General features: G+C 36.8%; 1 protein-coding gene across 7 annotated transcripts in view; it reads right to left on the reverse strand.

Moving 5' to 3' along the window:
- pibf1.S (progesterone immunomodulatory binding factor 1 S homeolog) overlaps nucleotides 1-27,257 on the reverse strand; it is a 96,490-nt gene that overhangs the window by 43,132 nt on the left and 26,101 nt on the right. For all 7 annotated transcript variants that reach the window (XM_018248340.2, XM_018248341.2, XM_041583177.1 and 4 more), the window contains 5 exon segments: nucleotides 26,657-26,782; nucleotides 20,959-21,057; nucleotides 12,380-12,545; nucleotides 4,874-5,024; nucleotides 3,688-3,778 (listed from right to left, as the gene is read on the reverse strand). In XM_018248340.2, the coding sequence (XP_018103829.1) occupies nucleotides 3,688-3,778; nucleotides 4,874-5,024; nucleotides 12,380-12,545; nucleotides 20,959-21,057; nucleotides 26,657-26,782 (633 nt within the window).

Raw genomic sequence — 27,257 nt, forward strand, 5'->3', positions numbered from 1 at the left:
TCTTGGTACGTAATGATACATGGGTAATATGGTGCTGGGAAGTCGAAGCTTTGAGGCAATTTTCAGATATTTCACCAAAACCGTCAATTTTGGGAAGGCCTTGCGACTCAGTAGTTTGGAGCAGAAAGGCATGGGTACTCATTTTAGATTCGGTAGAATGTGTACTTTCCAAAAAATATATGGTTTTGGGGGGTAAATATATATTTCTGTGTTTTTACCCCACAAAAATCTCCCAAATGAAAATAGTACATATGAATTTTCACATATGACACTCTGACTGCTACAATACAAGCACCTGGTATGTGCATTATGCACCATAAGACCCCCTAACAGTATAGAGACCCTAGAAAACCATATATTTTCTGAAAGCACACATTCAGACGAATCTAAAGCAAGTAATTACATCTTTCTACTGCAAACTACAAAACCACAAAGCAATGCTAAACATAACGCTTTTTATGGAATTTCTGAAAATAGTCACAAAGCTTGCATTTTACCCCATTATATACCCCACATTTTGTAACGTACCAGCAAAAGTCATCCTCAATATGAAAGCCAGGAGTGTACTGAACAGTGTGATGCCTGATATGAAAAGATTTACCAAACTAGGTGGCATACAGAGACGCCCAAATGAAAATAGTACATATGAATTTTCACATATGACACTCTGACTGCTACAATACAAGCACCTGGTATGTGCATTATGCACCATAAGACCCCCTAACAGTATAGAGACCCTAGAAAACCATATATTTTCTGAAAGCACACATTCAGACGAATCTAAAGCAAGTAATTACATCTTTCTACTGCAAACTACAAAACCACAAAGCAATGCTAAACATAACGCTTTTTATGGAATTTCTGAAAATAGTCACAAAGCTTGCATTTTACCCCATTATATACCCCACATTTTGTAACGTACCAGCAAAAGTCATCCTCAATATGAAAGCCAGGAGTGTACTGAACAGTGTGATGCCTGATATGAAAAGATTTACCAAACTAGGTGGCATACAGAGACGCCCAAATGAAAATAGTACATATGAATTTTCACATATGACACTCTGACTGCTACAATACAACACCTGGTATGTGCATTATGCACCATAAGACCCCCTAACAGTATGGAGACCCTAGAAACCCATATATTTTCTGAAAGTACACATTCAGATGAATCTAAAGCAGGTAATTACAATTTTCTACTGCAAACTACAAAACCGCAAAGCAATGCTAAACATAACGCTTTTTATGGAAATTCTGAAAATAGTCACAAAGCTTGCATTTTACCCCATTATATACCCCACATTTTGTAACGTACCAGCAAAAGTCATCCTAAATATGAAAGCAAGGAGTGTACTGAACAGTTTGATGCCTGATATGAAAAGATTTACCAAACTACTTTGTACACAGAGACCTCCAAATGGTTATATAGCAGACAAAATTTCCAAGGTCAAAATGAAGTAACAAAAATCCCTAAAATCCAACAAAACCGCAAAAATCAATGCTTTTTTTTTTCGCCTACTGTAATCAGCAGTCAGAATCAATTTTTGATAATTTTAGCATGGCCAAATAGGTTTTACAGACAGAAAAAGGGGAACAACACCTTTGCAAAGCTGAAAATGTAATAAAATGGCAAAACATGCAATAAAATGTCTAAAAATGCACCAAAATCACCCAAATTGCAGTATAATCACCAAAATAACATACAAAAGGTATTGCGCAGTGCAATTAGCGAATACGCTATTCGCAATGGCAATAAAACAGTTTTTTCAGCAAAAAAAACAGACGATGCGATAAGAAAAAAAAAAAAAATACACAACAGTGCAAGTGTGTATGTGTGTGTGTACAACTGACCAATTGCATGTTGTGTGTGTGTGCAAGCGTGTGGGGGTGCTGTGAATGTGTGTGACCCCCCTGATCCCCCAAAAATGTATGTGATTGTGTGTAAGTGTGAATGTAAGTGTGTAATGGGAAAATAAGTGTGTGTTTGTGTGTTTGTGTGTGTTTCTGTGTGTGGATGGGCACTAACCTGGGGGAAGCAGGTCCAGATCGTTGTGCAGGGCTGGAGGAAGAAAATGCTGCATCACCCAGGAAGATCCGTTGAGAGGGGGCGGAGCTTCGGCTCAGGAAGTGAAAGCAGCAGCAGGACACGCAGTGTGCACGTGTCTGCTGCTGCATTTAGGGCCCCTGGGCGATCGCGCCTCAGGGGCCACTCGTTCCCGGCCCCTGCTCGTTGCCTGGGGGCTGGGGAACGAAGAGGAACGGAGCAAGCGGCTTGAAAAGCCGCTCCTCCGTTCCCTAACCCTGAAATGCTGCAGAACGTAGAATCTACGTTCTGTGGCATTTCAAGTGCCATCCCCACAGAACGTAGATTCTACGTGGGGTGGCACTTAAAGGGTTAATGGGTTTCTATTGCTGCTTAAGGGCATTTGGGGCAAGCAAAACACTGCATATAATTCATGCATGTAAGAGGTAAATCTGTACATAAAGTGTAATGTTTGCTTTTACTTTTGGCCATTGAAAATTATGATGATGTTACCTGACTTCATTATTTTACAAAGAAAGAAAAATGCACCTTCGGATTGCTTCACCAAAATACTTCCATAGAGACAGACGAAACTTCATTAATCCACTTTAAAAACATTCAATTGTTTGAAGAGGGCAAGTTTGGCGGAGCATTTCGAACCAAGGTTCTTACAAGAAAGTTTTCTCTGAGTATTAAATTGTGATGCCAATTTTCTTTCCAATTTATTTCTCTAAACGTTCGGAGCCAGGGGTAGAGGCCACCACATAATCTTTTACATCTACAAAAAATTATAATTGCTTTTTTGAAGTCATGGGAATTCAGTGGAAATGGATTTAATTTTTATATTAATAATTATGATTTTGGTCAGGGATTGAGTATTCTGCAATTACACGGATAAAGTATACTTGCATATTAAAGCAATTTTTAACCCATAACTCAATTATACAGGTTTTTAAAATGTTTTTCAGGGAATCCTGAAAATTTTCTAGTCAAGCTAGATATTAGCCTTATAAAGAAACAAGTATGGAGAGACGAACCCACATAATGCACCATCATATTTCATATTCATAAATTGAGAATGCATTGACAGTAGACTTGAAATACGTGATCTAGACACAGAGTAAGCCACCTGTTGCTATTAGTGATTAGTTAGTTTCCCAGCTGCCCCCAGTCATGTGACATATGCTCTGATAAACTTCAGTCACTCTTTACTGTTGCATGTCAAGTTGGAGTGGTATCACCCTCCTCCCCTTCCCCCCCAGCAACCCAACAACAGAACAATGGGAAGGTAACCAGATAGCAACTCCCTAACACAAGATAACAGCTCCCTGGTAGATATAAGAACAGCACTTAATAGTAAAAATCCAGGTTCCACTGACACACATTCAGTTACATTGAGTAAGAGAAATAACAGCCTGCCAGAAAGCAGTTCCTTCCTTAAGTGCTGGCTCTTTCTGAAAGCACATGACCAGGCAAAATGACCTGAGATGGCTGCCTACACACCAATATTACAACTAAAAAAATACACTTATTGGTTCAGGAATTAAATTTTACATGGTAGAGTGAATTATATGTAGCGTAAACAATGTCATTTTGAAATAAAATCTACATCATAAAAATCAGACAGAATCCCTTAAAAAAAGAAAAATGAATGAGCGATCTACCTTTGTTTTAATCTCCGCTTAGCTGTAGTAGGGACATTTGCTCCGTAACCATATGAAAATAAAACTCTTTCACATTCAACCTCATCCTCCACTGTAAAAAAAAAATAGTATTATATTAAAATTATTTTCAATTTAAATATCTGCCCTAGATAAAAATTAAGCAATTTCACTATACCCCAGAACATTGCATACTGAATAAAACAACCTATATGAAAAACCCTGCATCATGTAAATAAACATTCATAAAAATAGTACATGCTTTTGAATTATCCTAAATACAAAATTGTAATTTAAAAGGGGTTGTTTACCTTTAAATTAACTTTTAGTATGATGTAGAGAGTGACATTTTGAGGCAATTTTCAATTTGGTTTTCATTTTTATTATTTGTGGTTAGCTTTTTATTCAACAGCTCTCCAAATTGCTATTTCAGCAGGATGCTAGGGTCCCAATTACCATAGCAACCGTGCACTGATTTGAATAAGAGACTGGAATATGAATAGAAGAAGGGCCGAATATAAGGATAAACAATATAAAGTAGCAATAACAATAAATTTATAGCTTTATAGAGCATTTGTTGTTATAGGGGTCAGTGACCTCCGTTTGAAAGATAGAAAGAATAAGAAGAAAAAGGAAAATAATTCAAAAACTATAAAAAAATAAATAAATAATGAAGACCAATTGAAAAGTTGCTTAGAATTGGCCATTCTATAACATACTAAAAGTTAACTGAAAAATGAACCACTAATCGCTGCCCCAGGCTCAAACGATTTAATGGGCACACAAATGTGCTAGGTTACATCAGCCAATGCATAGACAGAGCTTTGCAGTTAACGGCTACACTTCTTGTTACAGTTCGAGCCGCATTATTTTCTTTCAGCTGATTCAATACATAACCTATATACTACAGTAGGACCTAGACAGATGCTAGCACAAAAATTAAAAGCTGTATGATTTAGATGATGCTCCCTGCTAGGTTTACGATCATTTCTTTTTTAGCTCTAGGCGCATTTAAAAAATATTTTCAAGGAAGTACTTCGTACAACGGTTTGAATAAAAAAAATTCTACACAAAGCTCTATAATGCCACTCATTAGGAGAAACAATTAGAATGCCGATTATTACTAACATCAATGATACATTTTTAAATGAAAACCGCGTATAAAAGAATAACGCTCGTCGATACATACTTTCTGCAGACTGCATTATAACTTCATCGAGCTCCTGTTCCAGTTTTTCATAGGTCTCAAGTCTTGCACGGTGCTCGGAATTTTGAGCTTGTAGCTCAGTAACTCGCTTTTCTGTACTTGCTTGAAGACTATAAAACTCTTTAGTTAAAACCTGGAAAAAAAAATAATTAGTAGAATTCACATAGTATAGTTCAATGCAAATAGCAAAATATTCATAAGTAATTTTACTAATTTTCATTTAATGTTGTTATGTTTGACTACATATGATGGGGATTTTATCAACAGTAGATACACAGTCACACAAAAACCACACTAAGAATAAATTAGGTTTTCAGCTTGAAAATGCTGAATCAACTTTCCAGTGGGGAAAGGAAAGCATAAGTATTCAGAGAGTAGTTTCTTAAAATGTGCATCTAAAACACAAAGGGGCTCATTTATCAACACTGGGCAAAATTGCCCATGGGCAGTTACCTATAGCAACCAATCAGTGATTAGCTTTTTGAAACCAGCTGCAAGTAGAACAATGAATGCAGCAATCTGATAGGTTGCCATGGGTTACACGAGCGACTCTTTTGTCCAAATGCCTTAAAGTCAATAGGCGTCAATTATTTTGACGTGTGACAATTTTGACGTGAACATTTTTCCACTGCAGTTTAGACAAAACATTCGCAGTCGGCGAAGTGTGGAAATTCGCCGCTAATCCATGCCTGCAAAATAAATTCACCCATCACTAATTATGGCTAAACAAGGTTTTTTCAAAACTTAAAAAAATTAAAATGCCTGCCAGTTTGTACACCTATATCAAACACCAAGCTGATTGAAACATTCCAAAATATAACACACAAAATAACATCATAAAACTGTGATACCAAAACTGTAATGTATGGCACAAAGGGCCAAGGCCCACTCAAGTATTAGCTTGGGTGTCAGGTCATTAGATCAGTAGTCCTTTGGGGTATTACCTTAGGTTTTGTTAGAGGTCAGTAGTCCTTTGGGGTATTACCTTAGGTTTTGCTAGAAATGTATTATATCAAATATAAAAACTACTGCATGCTGTTCCACCTTGCTGGGTTCCACAAAAAGGGTGGATTTAAAAATGTGTAAAGGACATTTATTATCTGCCTACTAAAATATATCAGTTTGCTTTCCTATTAAAAACTCTTGAATTGTATTAGTCAAGTGTTCTGCACCTTACCACAAAACAATGCATAAAATATTACACCACTTTCTCACACTGCTGAAGTCATTCCGCAGATTAGGAGCCTGTGTAGTATAAGCGCCAACTATTTAGAAGTGCTGTCTATGGGAAAATCTGTGGAAAAAGGAACCAATGAAACAATGCAAACATTTCCCAAACTGCCCTGCTGTTTTACAGCTCTTGATGCTTAAAGGGGTTAGTCACCTTTGAATTACCTTTTAATATAATGCAGGGAGTGGAATTCTGAGACAATTTGCAATTGGTTTTCACTTTTTATTATTTGTGGTTTAAGAGTTATTTATCGTTTTATTCCGCAGCACTCCAGTTTGCAATTCTAACAATCTGGTTGCTAGCAAGCAGAGGCCTAACAGGAAGAGGAGTACTAAAAAGTAGCAATAACAAACATTCACAGCCTTACGGAGCATTTGTTTTTAGATGGGTTCAGTGACCCCCATTTGAAAGCTGGATGGAGTCAGAACAATAAAAGATAAAAACTGAAGGCAAACTAAAAAAGTTAATTAGAATTGGCCAGTCATATATAACATACTAAAAGTTAACTTAAAGGTGAACAGCACCTTTAATAAATAAATGATTATCCTCATCATCTGTACTAAAAGCAGTATGCAAACTGACAGGGACAGTTCAATGCATTCAAACGCATTATCCATGTAGAACACAAATAAGATTTATCTTTTTTTTTTTATTTTATCATGCTCACATGTGCAAAAAGATATAATTTCCTTCAATCTACACATCATTAATCAACTGTTACTGGATGTCATTACCTTTTATTCAGCAAGTCTGGAACATTTAAAACAATTTGTTCTGAAAAGCAACTTATGTTGTATATTGTAGTGCTTTTAGTTAAGTAGTTGATCCTCTAGAACGAAAGGTGTTTCCCCAGGCAATCAGCAGGGCTCTCCTCCACCCTCAAAAAAGACAATTTCAAAAAGAGATTGCTATATTCCTCAAAAACCACAAGGTTTTGAGGGGGAATAAAACAGATAAAATATATATAGTGCAGTATTTCAAAATAAATTATGATATTTTTAGTGAACTTGCTATGTTCAAATATACCCGCATGTGAATAATTTATACTTAAAAATCATGTACCACAAACAGGAGTAAATATTTAACCCGAGTCCTTATTTATATATGCAAGTTTTGACACCCGTGATGTTTAGAGTTATAGTTGCACAGAAGCCCACACTCCGATCCTAGTGTGTCTGGCAGGTGTTTATACTTACAAGAAGTAAGTTGATACAGGCATATGTAATTTGAGCGTCTCAGTCTGCTTTCATTCTTCTTAAAACTTTAGTGGGTAAAAAGGAAGTAACATGTGAAAGCGTTATAAAAATTTTAATAAATAATTCAAAATTGCACTTACAAACATTCCTCCAATAAAATCGCTTTAAAACCAATGTGGCATTCTGGTCTATTGTGCCGAGTCCTTTGCGTAACGGAACCGTCTGATGCGTTCGCCTTAGTCCAGTGTAGTTTCCTCGGGTCACCGGCTGCCGCTTCCACACTCTCATCCTATCGCTGATGCGTTTCGCTGAATGGCTTCATCCAAATGAGTGATGGTCTCTCTAGCTCTAGCACCACTTGAGTTATGAACTTTTACTCTGGTTAAATATTAACTCCTGATGGTGGTGCATGATTTTCAAGTATAAATTATTCACATGCGGGTATATTTGAACATAGCAAGTTCACTAAAAATATAATTTATTTTGAAATACTGCACTATATATATTTTATTGGTTCTATTCCCCCTCAAAACCTTGTGGTTTTTGAGGAATATAGCAATCTCTTGTGTATATTGTAGTGCTTCCCAAACACAGTAGGTACAAAAGAAGTGGTTTTAAGCTTATCATTAATAAGGATCTGATCACACATTGTACCTCAAAGTGATTTTGAAAGGCAAGTCAACCGCAAAATAAAAATGTACCTAATAAAATATAATTCCAATGAACATTTATTACAAATGTTCAGTGCTTTGTAAACACAGTTGCTATTAAAAGCAGAATTTGCTTTACGCCTGCATGTTACTTTTTAAACAATGTTGCAAAAGTGTTGGTTCCCAGCTAATATTCTGGCATGTCTAACGTTGTTTCAACAGACTGAGAAGAGAATAGAAAGGGATGCAAAGCTGCTTAGAATTTTTGACATTCCCTTTTGGCATTGCTTTTTCTACTTAATATTAAATAAAAGTATAAAAAAAAAAACTATAATTTCATATTACTCTTTAGTATAACTGGCCATAATTGGTCCATTCATTTAAATATGATAGTTGCTATGGTAAAATAATTTTCTGGCTTCAGGTTATTTAACGATCTTTATATTTTATCTCATCCCTTTAACCTTGTCTTTTTTTTGTAAAATGTATTGCCCTACCATAAAATCCTTTGTTTTGATCAAAATATATAGTTGCTCAACTTGCTTATCACTCACATAATCTGAAAGGCTCGGCAGACCTTTCTCATCTAAAGGTGGCCATAGATGCAAAGATCTGCTCATTTGGCAACATCGCCAAACGAGCGGATCTTTCCCCGATATGCCATTAACAAACATGGCTATATCGGGTGTAATCTGATTGTTCGGCCGCATGGCCGAACGATCCGATTACGATGTGCCCTGGGTTCCGGCGGGATCGGTCGGGTCAAAATCAAACCTGACCGATCGACCAAACGACCGATCTCCGCCGGACGAAAGAAGTCGGGACGCGCCACACACGATCCGAAAATCGAAGATCTGTGTGTCTATGGCCACCTTAAGTCAATATTAATCCTCATTTAGGAGTTGATTACAGAAATACGCTGCTGCAGTGTTTCCTTTTTATGGAGTGGGAAAATATAGAGGACATAGGCTCAGTTTACGTTGAGATAAAGTTTGTTGTTGAGAAACTTTTCAATTTATGAAGGTTGGCGTTACAAAATCAGACTGGTGTGGCCACTGGAGTTGCCACCTCAGGGCACCCCCACACCAGTTGTGAACTTCTCCATGTCTGAAATTCACTGCCAGACTAAACCTCCAATCCCCCCTGCATACCACATTCTTCTTACTCGAGAATGTGATCAGGGATGGGGGTGAAACCCACAAAGTGTCTACTGGAGAAGAGAGCAGGCCTGGGTTGTGGAGCTCAAAAATGCCAGGGTCCATCCCAGCATTTTCCAAGTGTCCTGCCAGCCCAGTCTAACCCTAAAGGCTACATCCAAAGTATAGTTGGAGCCATTGATACAGGAAGCCCTGAAACAGATGTCCAACCCATACAAAGGTCCTAATTTGTTCATAGGCAAATAAAGATTACGCATCTGTCAAGACCACAAACTGTTCAGGGCAGGTCCTAACTGCAGCACAACCGTTAATCCTTGTGCTCTGAATTTATTTTGCAAAGTATTAAGTGCAAAGCAAAAGTATAGAGGAATATGTATTGAGTATTGCAAATAGCATTTAGATGGATGCAGCTTTGCCTTTGCACTTATTTTGGTAACTAAGCCTATACTGAAGGCCTCCTTAGCAATATTATTTGAAGAGATAATAATCCAGTTTCTCAGGTGAAAAATCCTCCGCGGTGGGCCCTACATGAAAGCACAGAAAAATTCCTCTGCCAGATAATGTTTGTGTCTGACACCAACTGGGGGACATTTTGAATTAAAGGTTGCAAACAAAAGTAGTAAGCTTCGGTAGTTTGGATTTTCGATAGTTTGGATTTTATGTGGAAATTGCAGAACACTGTTTCAAAGGAATGTCAAAGTTGGTGAAACCCCCCCCCCGAGGTGCTTTAAAAAGAGATAGGTAAAAAAAAAAAACTTCATAATTAGAAAAACAAATTGAAAATATAAAGTAACCGAAAAAAGTCTTTATATCTGGTGAACTATCTGAACCCAACTGAACTGAAAAAGCAACAACCCCTATAAAAGTACAACAGCAGACCTCAAGCAGAGTGGTGAAGTCATGTCCTAATTGCCGGACAGCCTTCTGCTTCACAGATTTTATATATTTCCAGCATGGAAACAACCATTGATGTGGTATTGTAACTGCCTTAATAAATAGTAATTTGCAATGAAAATAATGGGAAATAATCACAAAACCAAGAGCATTCTTGAGAAAATTTGTGGAGACAATGTGGATCATAAAATCTTGTTTTAATTAATTTTGCTTGTTGTATGAATTAAATGTTTTTTTAAATTGTTTTTAAAATTTACTATGCTAAATGGGGCAAACAGATAAGTGTAAAGTACTTTCATTTTGCAACTTCCTAGTTCTTTAGAGCAGATATGGGAGGAGAAGACACTTAAAGAGTACATAATGCATAACTCAAAATCAATCCCCATATTCTCGTTGCCAATAATGAATACTAAATGAGCTATAAATAATCATTAAATAGCCTCTTTTGATACATACCCTCTCTGTACCCTGTCTGTGGTTCAAATGAGTAGCATACATGTCCTAACGGTTCTTGCAAAAGCACAATAAGAGGTGGGAAGCTAATCACAGTCCTGTATTCATACAAGAAAATATATAGCACAGTTTCCTCTTGAGCCTGCCTACTTGCTGATTGGTCCCTATGCTACAGTGTAAAGTGCCGCTGGCTCTTGTGCACAGCATAGGAAACCAACCGGTAGGAAGTGGAACAGATGGGTGTTTTAAAATACATTTTTATTAAAGCCTTTCTTCTGTATTTAAAGTATAATGTACAATATGTCCCCCTTAATTAAATAACTTCTCTTACTAATCCCTAAGCCTTTGAACTCCCTACCTAATGTATACAACTTCGTAAAGGCCTCTGGAAAACGTTCTGGTCTCCTCATTAATCATGCCAAGACCAAAGCTTTAAACATAAACCTCAGAAAGGAAAGAAAAAAACTATTAGCACTAAACTCATAGGCTCCTCTGTAGAAGAAACTGGCCAAACTGCTGGAAGACTAGGGAAAATACCATATACCGTGGATAGGTAGGACCTGGGTGACCCTGCTCCCTAAACGGTTATATTTTTTCAGAACACTCCCAAACCTGGTTAACCATATAGATTTAAGAAAAGTTGAAGCCAAAAACTGATCTCTTTTGTATGCGGAGGTGGTTGTCCTAGGGTTAGCCGAACTGTTCTATATAGATCCAGAGATTCAGGAGGGTTAGGCTTTATACATATTATCAGGCAGCTCAAGCGTTAACAGGTGATCTCTGAGGCACCACAGAGATCATCACGAAATGGTTGTTCAAGGCAAGAGATGTAAAAGGACAATATTTACTTAAGTATATATACCAGTTTGGTAAGATTCTTTAATATGTCACTTAATATGATATAAACTGTTAATTAAGTATTCATTTTGGGTGTATAGTTTTCCATTAATAAATTCCATATTGACTCCCAGGAGTTCTGACAGAATTGATGCCCTACATGAACACTTCCAGCATCCTGAAGCTTAGCTATACCAGGCTTCCCAAATAATTAATTTTATGAGCACATATTGGAAACGATCCAATCCCCAAGTCACAAACAGTAACGTTGTTTGAACGATGGCACCTGAATCGGAAACCTCTTTGCATGTCAATTTCAATTATTTACTTACATATCAATTGCCCTAAGTCAGTCACAGATCTACCCTGTATCAAAGCCTACAAACAAGAATTGGGTAACAGTATTGAAGAGGAACAGTGGCTTAAACTTTGGGCAAATTTGGAACACAACTTTATCAACACAGTTCTGCTGGAATCAGGCTACAAGTACTTTAGATGGTACCTGACCCCAGCTAAAACCATCAAATTTGCCCAGCTGATGGTAACTGTTTCAGCAGATGCCGCACTTTATGCACCATGGGACATATCTGGTGGACCTGTCCCCAAGCCATACGCTATTGGTCTAGGGTATAAATAATCTGATTTATTCTGTTAAACATTAATTATGAGGAAGAACCCATACAAAGTTCTATTGGGAGCTGTCCCAGAAACCCTCACTAAAACCCAATTATGAATAGTCAATTTCTTATTGTTGGCTGCCCGTAAGATATTAGCGAAATTCTAGAAACAAAGAACTATCGATTTAAAATTTAAAGCAAAAGTCATCTATAAATATATTGGTAAATGAGAAACTGATTAGCATCTCCCTAGATAAGCATGCCAAGTTCAAGAAATCTGGCAACCCTGGATTACCTATAGATATGTTGATACATTTCCTTCCACCCAACTATCATTGTAGATTTCTGTTAATGAGAGAGACAACCTTTTTCGGTTTCCATTTTTGTAACCTTTATGTGTGTTCTTTTTCAGATTTGTATAGGGTTTGGTTTTTACATATAAATTATCCATACCTCTAGTTTTTTCTGATATTTTTCACATTCTATTTGACACTTCTGTAGGTTCTCCACTGCCTCCTCCTGTAATATATGAGAACGTTCAGATTCAAAGGACTTAAGTTTTGTTTGATGAAAAAGTTCAGATACTTTGCTCTCTGTACTTAGTTGCAACTGCCTGTACCTAGAATGGAAAAAAATAAACACCAATAAAAAAAAAAGTAAAAAATAAAATGTACTTAAAATTATGGATACAATACAATCAAACACTGGAAAATACAGAATATGCTGTGGACAAATGAACGGAGCTCAATGAAGCAAGTATATATGTCCCTGATGGTAGGAATGTCAGCTCTAAGGTTTGCCTATGGTGCACAGTTATTAAAGGGGACCTGCCACCCAGACACAAAAATCTTTTTAAATTTAAGTCCTTTACAAATTAAACATGAAATCCATTTTCTATTTTTTATTAAAGCATTCATAGCTTAGGCATAAAGGCAGGGCAGACAATTATTTTCACTTTCCATTTAGCACTTCTTAGATGACACTGCTCTCCACACATTCCCCCGTACTCTTCACCATTTAATTGTGTAGCCAGGGTATGGGGATGGACATCGGGTCCCCCATTCTGGTGCACAAACAAGATTCTGAGATGATGCAAGGCTTGCCCTAATAACAGTGTCCACAAAATGGCTCCTGCCTTGCTTGCTATAATTATGAATTCAACAATAAAATATGACAACCCTTAGGAATAAAATAGTCCTTTAGAGAGACTCTCTCTTGCCATTCCTTTTCAGTCTCTCAACTGCATAAAAAATATATATTATGTAAAAAATCAAAGATGTTTTTGGATCAGCACCTAAATTATGAATTCGCAGACTGAAGGAAACAAGATTCAAATCATTTTTATAGTGTAATTAAAGTTCATTTTATTTGACTAATTTGATAAAATAGGATTTTGAATAATTTTTAATTTAAGGAAGTGGTTATAACAAATGTAGGTTTAGGTAATGAAAAATGCAAATTCTGCTACAGGTGTAGTCACTCACAACAACCAATGAGCAGGAAGCAATAACTGGTCAGCAAGGAGAATGATAAACTATAGGTTTCGAAATAGCACTTTGAATATTCAGTAAATTGGATTTTGGAATATGAACACAAAACATAAAAAATGAAGTTATATGGTCAGCCAGTTCATTTTTTTACTTTTCTTGTTCCATTGGATCACAATAGTCCCATCAGGTCTGAACCTGTCTACTGATGCCTAGTTTGTAAGCCAAACAAGATTCAATAGTTGTGGCACATTTCTCCTGCTTCCAATATGTACATAGTAAAAAAAATCAGGCATAAAAGCACATTTAATATATGCCTATAAACCAATGTCTTATGTGCATTTAGAGCTGAACCCAAAGAAAACATATCACTATAGGTATTATAAGTAACAATGTAGCATAGTTAGGAGTTCCTTCATTAGACTAATCATTAAAATGCTCTCTCTGCAGCTGGCTAAAAATAAATGGAATTACTGATTGGTAGCTATGGATTACAGCCCAGGTGCAAACTTGACCAGTGTTGATAAATTAACCATATAAACTTCTTGCAGATAGTGGCTAGGCCAAACTAAGGACCCCAGCACTAAAAGGCAGATGTGCTAATTACTGAGCCACCATGCTAAACATATGTTCACTTACAAGGATATTGTTGTGTTTCCAATTGGGTTGGATCTTTTTAGTGTTCAAAAATCAGGCCTAATTAAAGTTGCTATACTTACATTCACAAACCAGTGAAAGTGTATTTTCTATAGTAGAAATATTTTCTGTGACATTTTCATTAATAAATGTGATCTATATTATTATTATTATATTGTGAAAAACAAACATTTTTTTTATATATGTTGGTTATTACAATTAGCACTGGGGCATGTGGACTGTCTGAATTTAATGGTTAGGGGGATTAATAATAGCTTACACAATACATAATAATGGCTATGCAAGGCTATTGTTATTTCCTTTATGAATAAGTATGAAGACAGAATAAACTAAACATTTACCTGTGAATAAGTCCAACCTACATGGAAGCAAATGTCAAAACAGGTCTTAACAAGCACTTTCGTTCCAGATGAACTTCCTTGTTGGTTTGTACAAAATGTTCTGTCATTTATATAATGAAATAAATAGCAGAGTAGAGATGCAAGTAGAAATATGAACACTGAAGCAGATATGGAAGGATGGCTGCCATAACATGACACTGATAAATGTATGCTGGGATTCTTCTATAATAAATGGTTTATTGGTTAATATAAAATAGTTAAGCAGGCGGGTAGGCATAGCAATAAGATGATATCTAGCATTAATATATGTAGAGATGCTTCCCAGTAAGTTCTTTTCACAACAAAGAAGACAAAGAAGAACAAATGTCATATGTTTGAACCCATTTGCCTTATGATTTTAATGGTGAGTCTGAAAGTGTATTGCCTAATATTCCATTACTGGTTGGTGCCTTGAAACATTACTGTAACAGGTAAATCTGTTACTCAGACATATGAATGTGATGACACAACTTTGAAATAGATATATTAGAGTGTGGATGTCTTTATTCTATAGTCAATACATTACATATAAAAGTTTAGAGCCAAGTGTATAAATGTGTCTAATTGCAAATGAACCCCCATATCTAGGGCACAAAGCAAGTAGACAATTTAAGAATATGTTGCTTGAAAGTGTAGAGTGTATTGCAGAACATTTAGAAAAGTGTAAAAAAATGTAGGGGTTAGACTGCAGGGGTTCATCACATAGTTAAGGTTAAAATCTCTTTTATTATCCTTTATTTATATAGCATCAACATGTTACACAGTGCTTGCTCATCGTGCACATCCATCCTCTGACACAGTGGAGCTTCCAATTTTAGTTTCCTACCCCAAAAATACACGGAGTCAATTGGATCAGGAGACAGTTGACCTGCTGCATGTATTTTGGAGTGTGGGAGGGGACACCTGCTGAAACTGCTTTTACCTGACTGTAATTGTTCTTTAAGCAGTTGCTCTAGCTTATAAAACAGGTAATATTGCCCATATATGTCTCACATGTCCCTAATATTTCAACATACATAAGGGTTCAGGAGAACAAAGCCTGACTCATGCTGATTCATAAAACTGAATTAGAGTAGATCAAGCATTACTAAACAGAAACTAATTCAGACACATGGGAACCACATTTTTGCTTAGCCTGCTCTTGCACTATTGCACTTGATGAGTGATGATATCTTACCGTAATAATAATTACAATGAATGAATAGAAAGAAAACTAACTGTGGGTTTATTCATCTGATTACTTTAAGTATAAACTTATCTGGAACACCTCAAAAACATACAAGGAAGACTTTTTTTATTTTTAATATCAATATATAAGCATGAGACTATATATTATTTCTACAAATCTAAATAACGAATATGAAGCAACTTCTACAGTAAAAGCTTTACCCAACATGCTGGATACAAAACCTCCAAAACTCATGCCGAGACTTGAAGAGAAGCCATATGGGACATAACTGTTTAGTTAGTTTAATTTTGATCCTTAGCACAGAGGTCAGATTCATTTGAGTGAACTTCAGCATTATCCATCCACACAACAGTCTGTAAGTTACAGTATAATGTGGTGGTTTACTTTTCATAGTATAGGAGAGAAGTTGTTTAGTGTTGGTGAATACAAAGTTAAGGAATCCTGTACTTGTTCATTTTCACCTTAAGGGTAAGGTCACACTGAGAGTTTCGGGGAGATTTAGTCGCCTGGCGACTAAATTTTTTAAAATGAAAAATGGCCGGCGCTAATCACACGCCTGAAGTTAACTAAATCTCCCCAAAACGCTCAGTGTGACATTACCCCTAAACCATAAAGTGAGAAAATTTGTAAATTTATGATATTAACCTTCAAGAAAGTATCAGTTCTGGGTATTCCATGATACATATATACATACATAGGAGCAGATTTAACAAATCGAATGTGATTTTTTTCCCCCCACAATTCAAATTTTTTCTGCAACCAAACTCATACATTTGAGAAAATGCGAATGTCTGGTATTTATTAAGCAAAAAAAATTTGATTATAAAAATTTGCCATCTACAAGCTGGCGAGGTCACATAGAAATCAATGGGCGTTGTCCTAGGCAAAGCTCACATTTTTTTGGTTGATTCAAGGGTTTTTATTAGAAAACTCCACCATTTTGAGTTTTTGGGCCATAAATTCAAGCAATTCGAGTTTTTTCCCTGTTGTTTTTCATTCGAGTTTTGACATTCAGATTTTTTCATAAATACCCAAACATTCAGAATTCTAGGTAGAAAAACACTCACACAACTCACAAAATAGATTCTTGATAAATCTGCCCCATAGTGTCAAGCAATGTAGCAAATATATGCTTTAGAGTGCAGGTTGAGTATGTGTGGGAAGCAATCTAAACATAAATGCAGTAGCAAAGGAAAGTTCCAGTTAATTCCAGTCAATTTAGTCATGGTCTCGATCTTTCACTTCTCTTAAATTGTATTGTATTCTTGTTAACTGGCCTGCTTTAATTAGTACAAGCAAAAATGTAAATCATATGTACTGTATTCTTAACGTGACAGCATTCTTTCCTATATTTCGATTGATAAGCAATGCCAACCAAATATATCCTCTAAATTTGCAAGCAAACCCTGGGCTGTAATCTATCATATGCTAGATATTCTATATATAAACATGGAATTTCAAGCCTTTTGATACACTCAGTGTGACTAGTTGCCCCTACCATTTTTTCATGAAGCTCTCATTCTCCTTTTAGCTGTAGAAATAGACTCACTAATTATTCTACCACAAGCCACACAGAAAATGTAAAACCAAAAGAGCTCACGGAGCCCACAACTTCACGTGAATATATATATCCAGATGAAATCGACATTTGAGCAAACTAAAACACCTCCTTTGTATTGGCCTAAAAACACCTCCTTTGTATTGGCCTAAAAACAAACTGCTGTTTGAGTGACTTCGTAAGCCTTATGAATTTCAGCTGTAATACAGCATCTGTCATTCTTGGCTTAGACTTGAATGAATGCGAGCAATCTTTCTTTGCTTTGCTTAAAAAACGCTGGGTATGCTTAACAACTGTACTAAGGACATAAAAGAATCTAAAACATGCCTTCAGCTGAACATGGGACATCTTTTCTAAAACATGGCCTTTGAATGGTAGCAAGACTCAAAGCACTGCTCGATCAGTAGTAAACATATTTGGGATTTAGTAATCACATAACAAAATATGCAGATTGAATTTATGTGGGTCATGTAAACTGACATGTAATCTTCCTCTGTCATCATGTACAGCAATTCCAGTCTGTACTGTACAATCTGCCAGCTGTGGCTAACAGACAGCTGCTGCTCTAGTGTAAGAAGTGCTCTGAAGTTTTCTATAGTTAGGTAAACCTTTTTTGATTGGTGAGTTGAGGCATGGCTAAAATCATTTATCAAACATACCAAGCAGTAGATTGTGCTAACAGGTCAGGGTTAACAAAAGGAATTAGCTAGGCCATAATCACTTGCATTTGGTGCAGGCAAAAGGATTACCAGTGAAGCAAAGTGCTGAAAATGATATATGTCAATGATATAATTCCATGTTAAAATATAGTTATGTTGTTTGTCACATTAATTATCATTAATAATAAACAAAGGCTACTTTCATTTACAGCGCAGTCTGATACAAGATTTCACTTTCAAATAATAGTTATTAATAAAAGTAAAATATTGTCTTCTGTCTTCGTCTAACAGAGACAATGGTAGTTAGAGACATAAGAGACAGCTGTAGTAGTGGGTACAATGGAGGTCGTGCTCTGCAGCATTTAAATGAGGCATATTGGAAAAATGGCTCATTGCATGGTAACAAATAGTGAGTTTTTTTTTTTTTTAAATTAAAACTGAGGATCTTCACTTAGTGATGTATAATTAAGCAGATAAGTGTAACCAGTAAAATAGACACAGTCTAGGCTTTTGTATTTGGGCATAAATGTACACAAGCCTGTACCTTTCCCTAAATAAATGAAAGAACTTGGCACTGCAGAACGCCCTCATGAACCAACAACATGCACCCTGGAAAAAAGAATTGCCAGGGTGCTTGAAACAGTACAGGTACGGGATTCGTTATCTGGAAACATGTTATCCAGAAGGCTCAGAATTAGGGAAAGGCAGCCTCCCAGATACTCCACTTTATACAAATTTCCTTTTTCTCTGCTATAATAAAACAGTAGCTTGTACTTGAACCAAACTAATCAATTGTTATTTGAGGCAGAACCAGCCTATTGGGCTTTTTAATGTTTACATGATTTTCAAGCAGACTTAAGGCATGAAGATCTGAATTATGGAAAGATCCATTATACAGAAAACTCCAGGTCCTGAGCATTCTGGATAACAGGTCCCATTCCTGTATATTAGAAAACAAACATCCAGTACTTACATGACTTAAAGGGGTTGTTCACCTTCCAAAGACGGTTTCAATAGAGTTGTTTTCCAATTGTTCAGCAGAAATAAAACTTTTTCAAATTTAATGTTTTTACAAAATCTAAGTTTACATTTTAAGGTTCTAGTCTGGTGTTTGAGTCTGGCAGCACAGTAATTCAGGTGCAGATTCTGAACTGTGAACAATTTTGCAACATTTAGTTGATACATTTCTCAGCAGCATCTCTGGAATATTAGCAACTATTGTATCAATTCAAACAGATGTCTGAAATGAAACAAAGGGATTCTGCTCAGCAGTGACAGAGATAAGAAATCTTTTCAACTAAATGTTTCAATTTAGAACAGTTTGGAGGGTCGGGGACCCCCTTCTCAGTCCAGCTTTAGGAAAGTGAAAAATAAGACTCAGTAACATAACTAGAGGGGGACGGGACGTGCAGCCCCCCCGCCCCCATCCGTACGCCCGGAAACGGCCGCAATTACTTAAGAAGTCAGTGGCTCGCGAGCTGCCGGGGGCCCTGAGGGTGTGCGGGCCCTGGCCCAATCGCACCCCCCTGCTCCCCTGATAGTTAAGCCACTGATAAGGCTTACACTTCAATATTAGAAAAATGGTCACATGTAGAAAATAGAATGTCATTGGAAAAAGTCTATTTCTGGTGAAACCAACTGAACCTAAAAAAAAAAAAAAGTGTTGGAAAATAAACAACCCCTTTAATGCAGAAAGAAATTTAACTTTTTTGGCTCACATTTGAGCCTTAGTTCATAACCTTTTACTGGTTCACAGAGAACAGTAAGCTCATAATATGTATCTATGAAAAAGGTTCACAGTTCCATACACTAAACACAAATGGAAGAGTATGCCCTCTCACCCTTTAAGTTGCACTGACCCCTAGTGATGAAAAGAAAATAATTCTTGATTAGTGCGGCATCTTTTCACTTACAAGCAATGTAAAAGGTACTTTCATTTCTTCTACCCTGGGCAAAAATTCTTTGTTGACAGTTCATAAAACTGACAGTAGCAGTATGAGACACACCCAGGGCTCAAATGCAATTCCATGCAAACATCTATGTCTGCTTCACTCTAATGCGGAGTCTTGTGTGCTCAATCTCTCTGCTCCCTGTAAGTTTTAGTTAGCGTGTTGGCACACAGAACAGTTTTTGTCCTGTGGTAAATCCTGTGGGAAATCTGCGCTACCCACATTGACAAATAACCTGCGATAACAGTGTACCCAGAGCCATGAAAAGCAACTCCGGTATAATACATTAATCCGTTATGTGCTGAGGATGGGAGAATATCAAATTATATTGATAAATACATAATTCTAAGTAAGACTTCAATAAATGTTAATTGCAAATGTTCAATGACCTATTAGTTATTTGTATGAATATATTTAGCCGCTACTGAAAGCAGCATGTCTGCCTGTTTGACTTCTTTGGTCTGCTTGTTCTTACTCCTACAACAGCACAACACAAATGTTGTGTAGGAGTCAAACAGGCAGACATGCTGCTTTCAGTAGCGGCTAAATATATTCATACAAATAACTAATAGGTCATTGAACATTTGCAATTAACATTTATTGAAGGCTTACTTAGAATTATGTATTTATCAATATAATTTGATATTCTCCCATCCTCAGCACATAACGGATTAATGTATTATACCGGAGTTGCTTTTCATGGCTCTGGGTACACTGTTATCGCAGGTTATTTGTCAGAGTGGGTAGCGCAGATTTCCCACAGGATTTACCACAGGACAAAAACTGTTCTGTGTGCCAACACGCTAACTAAACACGCTAACTAAAACTTTTTTTTTTTTATTTTGTCTGGAACTTTTAATATACATTTTTAAAGTTATAAAATATATTTACATCAAGCTGTATTTTAGGTCCTTTTAAATATTTAACTTAATAGAATAATGCAATAAAGATATCTGAATGTGTGAGACACCTGAAGACTAAATAAGATCAGGGCCCCTTTAGATGCCTGGACCACCAATGGACTGCAAAACAAGGAAATACCTATAGAGCAGGACCATCAAGACTGAACTCTTAAAAGGGCCAGGTCACTGCTCTTTATTACACACTCTACCATCAGCACTTGTGTATATGCAGTAGAATAATATGCACTTACTGTTCAAGTAGTTGATCATATTTTGCTTGGGCATCTTTCTCAGCTACAACTGCTCTTTCTTTTTCAGCTATTGCATTGTCTCTCGCTTCTCGTAAATTTCTAGAAGGATGAAACACAAACACAAAAAAGTTAAGCAAAATCTGTGGTGTGCAGAGCTGTATAAGGTGATTAAGTCAAAAGATATCAATAAAATAAGCATTGTGGAAAGGATAATGCAGATCAATGTCAATGTGCAAATCAAAGAGTCATCCACTGTGTACATCTGGAGAAAAAGGTTAAGTAGGGTTCAAATGCTTCTCCCCATTCGTCAATACTTTCCTTAGTAACATATGTGAAATGGGCTGTCTGAACCACAAGTAGGGCTGAAAAACATAACTCCATTCGAGCATTTTAAGCACCTGATTGCAATATTGGTCAAAACCCCTTATTAGATCACTGGGCAAATTTGCCCATGGGTAGAATCCCATAGCAACCAATTAGTAACTGTCTTTTTCTGCCAGCTGCAGGATAAACAGTGAAAGCAAATATGGGTTTCTGCTCAGGTACACATTTGCCCAGTGTTTATAAATGAGGCCTCCGTGTGATATTAGACTAAAATGTTTCCTTCACAATGTATCAAACCTATGTTTTAGAATTCATTCTATAAAAATGACACCCTTGGGTAACTGGATTGAAACGTTCATAGTTGATTCAACAGAAATAGGAAATAAAAGGTTTGCATTAAAGAAAAAAACACAAAAACACAAGATTGAACACACTTGAACTTGGTACGGGTTATGCTTAAAAAAAATCTTTGTAAGAAGCACAATTAAGTAGTGAACATAGAAGAAATGAAAGTTATAATGTACATAATTTCATTGGGTGTGACATTTCCTAAGACATAAATGTGCTAAGAAGAAAGACAACTCTCTCTGAATGACGTGAGAAAACCCCACATATCAAATATTGCATGAACAAATATGGCTATTCCTGAAGCACTTACTGTTCTGAAGGTTGTTGAGGACAGAAGGTGTCCCCTTACCCGACAGTGTGAGTCAGAATCTATTATATTGGCTCTGCTACCCCTCAAGTACCTTTGTGTGAGTGGAATTGTGTGTATTTATATGGAGGGGTGAATGATATAGGAGCATGTCAGCCAAAGAAGTCCTATTAGGCATGTAATTGGGGCTTCGTATGAGGAGCCCACACATAATTTATGGTGTACCCAAACCAAAAAATTATTAGGTTATCGTATTATGCAAAAAATATAAATTGAGCCCTCTGTAGCTCCTATACTTGAGCTAGGAGAACAAAAATTAAACTCTGGGTGCAGTCCAAACCACAGTAGCAATCCTCTGCCAATAACATACTAGAAGGGGGGACACACTCCGCTTCTAGTGTTGAAAATTCAAATTTATTGTTTCAGTAAAAACACAAATGCTTCGCTGTAGGATAGGCCTTATCCTATGGTGAGGCACCTGTGTTTTTACTGAAACAAACTTGCATTTTTAATAATAGAAACGGAGTGTGGCAAATTCCCCCCCCCATCGGGATTATTAGGTTATCGACACAGTATCAAGGGTAGACTTCCATTTATTAATTCATTTGCCTTGTTGGAGGGGTCAGAGGACAGGTTTGAAAATATTACTATAAATGTAAGACAAGCGGAATAATATTAGCTATTCTTTAAAAAACAAAATATACAATTATGCAAAGAAACATTATACATTAAGTGCTTGCAAAACATATTTTTAGAGATTGTTGTGATATTTAAAGCTTGTTCAGCGATGGGCAAGTGGAAGCAATTTTATTTGGCACTGCATTTTTTGTCATTTTGAGCTGTTTAATTCTGTGGTTCCCATCTGTTTACTCAGTTTAACTTGCTCTAAAAATAGATTGTTACACTGATGTAATAACATATTTGGACACATTTTTCAGTTTCATTCTTTAAATCATCAGAACTTTTCCCAACATGCCTAAGTACGACGTTTGTCAGTACACACCCATGAAGTTACACAAGTGATGACAGCCTTAGCCAACTCTGCAAAGAGAAATACTTGAATATCTCTGTTAGGAACAAAAATTTCTCACACTTCAATCTGAAGTGAACACAATGTTCCAAATGGCATTTCTGCTACATTACCTGTCTATTTTATTAACTGAGCAGCAGAATGAACAAGAAACAATTAAAGTCTTTAAAATGTTTGGCTCATTCACTAAGCTGAACTTTTTCCCATATGTTTCATTTTCTTTCACTCTACTGGCCTGAGCATCCTTGGGATTTTTCTTTAAGGCCAAAGGGAGCGGATAAAGTGGTAGATCATCTTAAGATTATCTTTGAGTAGGTTATAGAATGCCTTATTCTTAGGACTGTGCAATTGTTTTTCATTATTTTTATGATATTTTTTTTTTTAATTATTTACCTTCCTCTTCTGACTCTTTCCAGCTTTTAAATGGGGGTCACTGGCCCCAAAATATTGCTCTGTGAGGCTAAAATGTTATTGTTTTTTTATTACAGGTATGGGACCTGTTATCCAGAATGCTCGGGACCGGGGGTTTTCCTGATAACGGGTCTTCCGTAATTTGGGTCTTCATGCCTTAAGTCAACTAGAAATTCATTTAAACAGTATATAAACCCAATAGGCCCCAAAAGTTAGGCACCCCCAAGTGACTATTTTTACTTACCCGACAACCCAGGCCGGTGCTCCGATCAGCGGTAAACTGCATCGCCCGGGGTTTTTCTAGCGAGCAACACGGAGAGATCCTCTTCCTGCTTCATCAGTTTTCAAATTTCCCGGGGCAGACGCATGCGCAGTAGAGTGAAATAGCCTGCTTTTTCATTAAAGTCCAGCTTTCCACTCTACTGCACATGCGCAACTGCGAGAAGACCCGAAGAAGCAAGACAGAGGATCTCTCCATTGTGGCTTGCTAGAAGAACCCCGGGCTGGTGCGGTTTTCTGCTGATAGGTGCACCGACCGGGGTGTCAGGTAAGTAAAAGTAGTCACTTGGGGGTGCCTAACTTTTGCCACCCCCAAGTGTAAAATACTATTCCTTCTCCGTTAATGTCTATGTCATACAAAAAGTTAATCCAAAGATAAAATACCCCCTTAAAATAGAATTAGGAAATACCTTTAGAACCCGGTAGTAGGCTAAAACATTAACGGGGTTATTTACTAAAATCTGAATTTATCTAATATTTTATTAAAAGGAAAAAAAAATCTTGATAAACTCGAACAAAAACCTGAATTGCTCAAATTTTTCTGGCAGTTTTCCAGAGTCGATCAATTATTTAAAGTCTTTGTCCAGATTTTCTGGCGAAAAGCCCCGGAGACCCTCATATGAAAAAGTTTGGGAACCCCTCTTAATTCTTTGGAGTTTTGTTTATCATTAGCTGAATTTTCAAAGTAGCAGCTTCCTTTTAATATATAACATGCCTTATGGAAAGTATTTCAGCAGTGACAAGGTTTATTGGATTAACAGAAAATATGCAATATGCATCATAACAAAATTAGACAGGTGCATACATTTGGGCACCCCAACAGAGATATTACATCAATACTTATTTGAGCCTCCTTTTGCAAATGTAACAGTCTCTAGATGCCTCCTATAGCCTTTGATGAATGTCTGGATTCTGGATGGCAGTATTTTTGAACATTCATCCAACAAAATCTCTCCAGTTCAGTTAAATTTGATGGCTGCTGAGCATGGACAGCCTGCTTCAAATCATCCCATAGATTTTCGATGATACGCAAGTCAGGAGACTGTGACGGCCATTCCAGAATATTATACTTCCCCCTCTGCATAAATGCCCTTGTAGATTTCGAAGTGTGTTTAAGGTCATTGTCTTGTTGGAATATCCAACCCCTGCATAACTTCAACTTTGTGACTGATGCTTGAACATTATCCTGAAGAATTTGTTGACATTGGGCTGAATTCATCCGACCCTCGACTTTAACAAGGGCCCCAGTCCCTGAACTAGCCCCACAGCATGATGGAATCCCCCACCAAATTTTACAGTAGGTAGCAGGTGTTTTTCTTGGAATGCGGTGTTCTTCTTGCACCATGCAAAGCACTTTTTGTTATTACCAAATAACAATATGTCTCATCAGTCCAAAGCACTTTGTTTGTTAATGACGTGTGGCGTGTCTAAATGAGCTTTTGCATACAACAAGCGACTCTGTGGCGTGAGTGCAGAAATGGCTTCTTTCTCATCACCCTGCCATACAGATGTTCTTTGTACAAATTGAGCTGAATTGTAGAACGATGTACAGATACACCATCTGCCGCAAGATGTTCTTGCAGGTCTTTGGAGATGATCTTTGGGTTGTCTGTAACCACTCACAATCCTCTGCATATGCCGCTCCTATATTTTTCTTGGCCTGCCAGACCTGGGTTTTACAGCAACTGTACTTCCACCACCTGATTACATTCCTTACTGTTGAAACTGAAAGTTTAAACCTCTGAGATAGCTTTTTGTAGCCTTCCCCTCAACCATACTGAACAATCTGTGTTTTCAGATATTTTGAGAGTTGCTTTGAGGATCCCTTGCTGTCACTCTTCAGAGGAGAGTCAAACAGGAGCACAACTTGCAATTGGCCTTTTCTCAAGATTGGACACACCTGCCTATGAAGTTCAAGGCTTAACAAACTAATCCAACCAATTTGGTGTTGCCAGTAATCAGTATTGAGCAGTTACATGCATTCAAATTAGCAAAATTCCAAGGGTACCCAAATTTTTGCACAGACAGTTTTTCAAATTTGATTTAATCTCATAACTGAATACTGCTTGACTAAACATCTTTGTTCAAAAAACACCCCAGTACTCAGATGTTCCTGGGAAATGAAAGACATACCACCGTTATCTTTTTTGTTAAAAGCGGAGTAAATTATTTTGCAGGCTGAGGGGTTCCCAAACTTTTTTTTATATGACTGTAACTTCACTTTGAGATAGATGCCTCTCCCACTGACTTATTCAGGACTTCGACAGGTCTGAGATGGTGGATTTTCAGATTCTGGCTTTGTGCAGCATCAAGGTATAATAAATCACGAAAAATTCTAGTTTTTCTTTTTTTTTCTACTGAAGAAAAAAAATATATAATTTTTCGAGTTCTTAACATTCAGACTTCAATAAATAACCCACTAAAAGAAATGTTTACATTTGAAGATTTAATAGGTTATAGAAGAAACTATTCCAATAATTTTTTCAACTGGTCTTATTAAATATGTAAGTTTTTTTTAGCATTTCTATTCTTCCGATTTCCTGCCTGCAAATGATTATTGGCATTATTGACTCCAGCAGGCAAAACCATGTAAAACTGTGAGGGTTCAGTTTTATTACAACTGAAATTTATTATATTGCTTTTATTTCTTTTCATCTCTCCTATACACCTTTCATTCTAACTTGAAAGCGAACAATAAGTGAAATTCCAAGTCTGTGAGTTGCAGATTTCAAAACATTAATATATCAAATCTACAAACAAACAAAGAATGAATTTAAAGCAAAACTGACTTCAGTGGCATAACTACCGGGAATAGGTGTTTATAAAACATAATGTGGGTGGAACAGGACGTTTATTTTGTGTATGCGTACATCTGGAGGCTGGTAGGAATCGCAAGTCTGGGGGACCAGATGCATATCCTGCATTCGGCCCAGCCATATATAGTTGCACCACTGACTGCAATATTACGGTGAAATTGTACAAGAGGTACAACTACATACCTGTTTTCTCTTTCATACATCTCTTTCAATGCTCCACGCAGCTGTTCAATTTCTTGATTTGTCTTCATTCTTATTTGTTCCAATTCATCACGAAGTTTGTTTTCATACTCTGTTTTATAATGGTCTCTAAAAAACATAGTGTTACATAACTGGAGCTTATTTGATAGATCCTAAAAAATCATGCTATTTACTGGCGATACAGTCCAGCAGGACACATGGAAGCTGCAGATAAGCAGGACACTATAGCAGCATAGACAATTGTTCTGTGTGAGTCTATGTTAACTTCAAAGACAACAAAAAAAGTTCAGATCAATCATTTCTTCACAAGCTAGTAATAATTACAGTTTCCATTTCTTGGCCCAAAAAAACCTGACAAAAGGATAAATGGAAATGAAATATAACTGGACTGGATTTTTCATGATAGTACACAACAATAAATTAAAGAGTATATAGAGAACACCCAGCACCAACAACAAATCAGTGCATTACAAATGTTGGTCATATACATAAATGTTCAAGGAAAGAAGAGAAAATTGGTAACACAAGGTGAGAAGGAAAGTATAAGAGAAAAATTCAGAGTAGAGGGTTGACAGGAAAGGTG

The sequence above is a fragment of the Xenopus laevis genome, chromosome 2S (assembly GCF_017654675.1).
Source record: "Xenopus laevis strain J_2021 chromosome 2S, Xenopus_laevis_v10.1, whole genome shotgun sequence".
Taxonomy (NCBI): Eukaryota; Metazoa; Chordata; class Amphibia; order Anura; family Pipidae; genus Xenopus; species Xenopus laevis.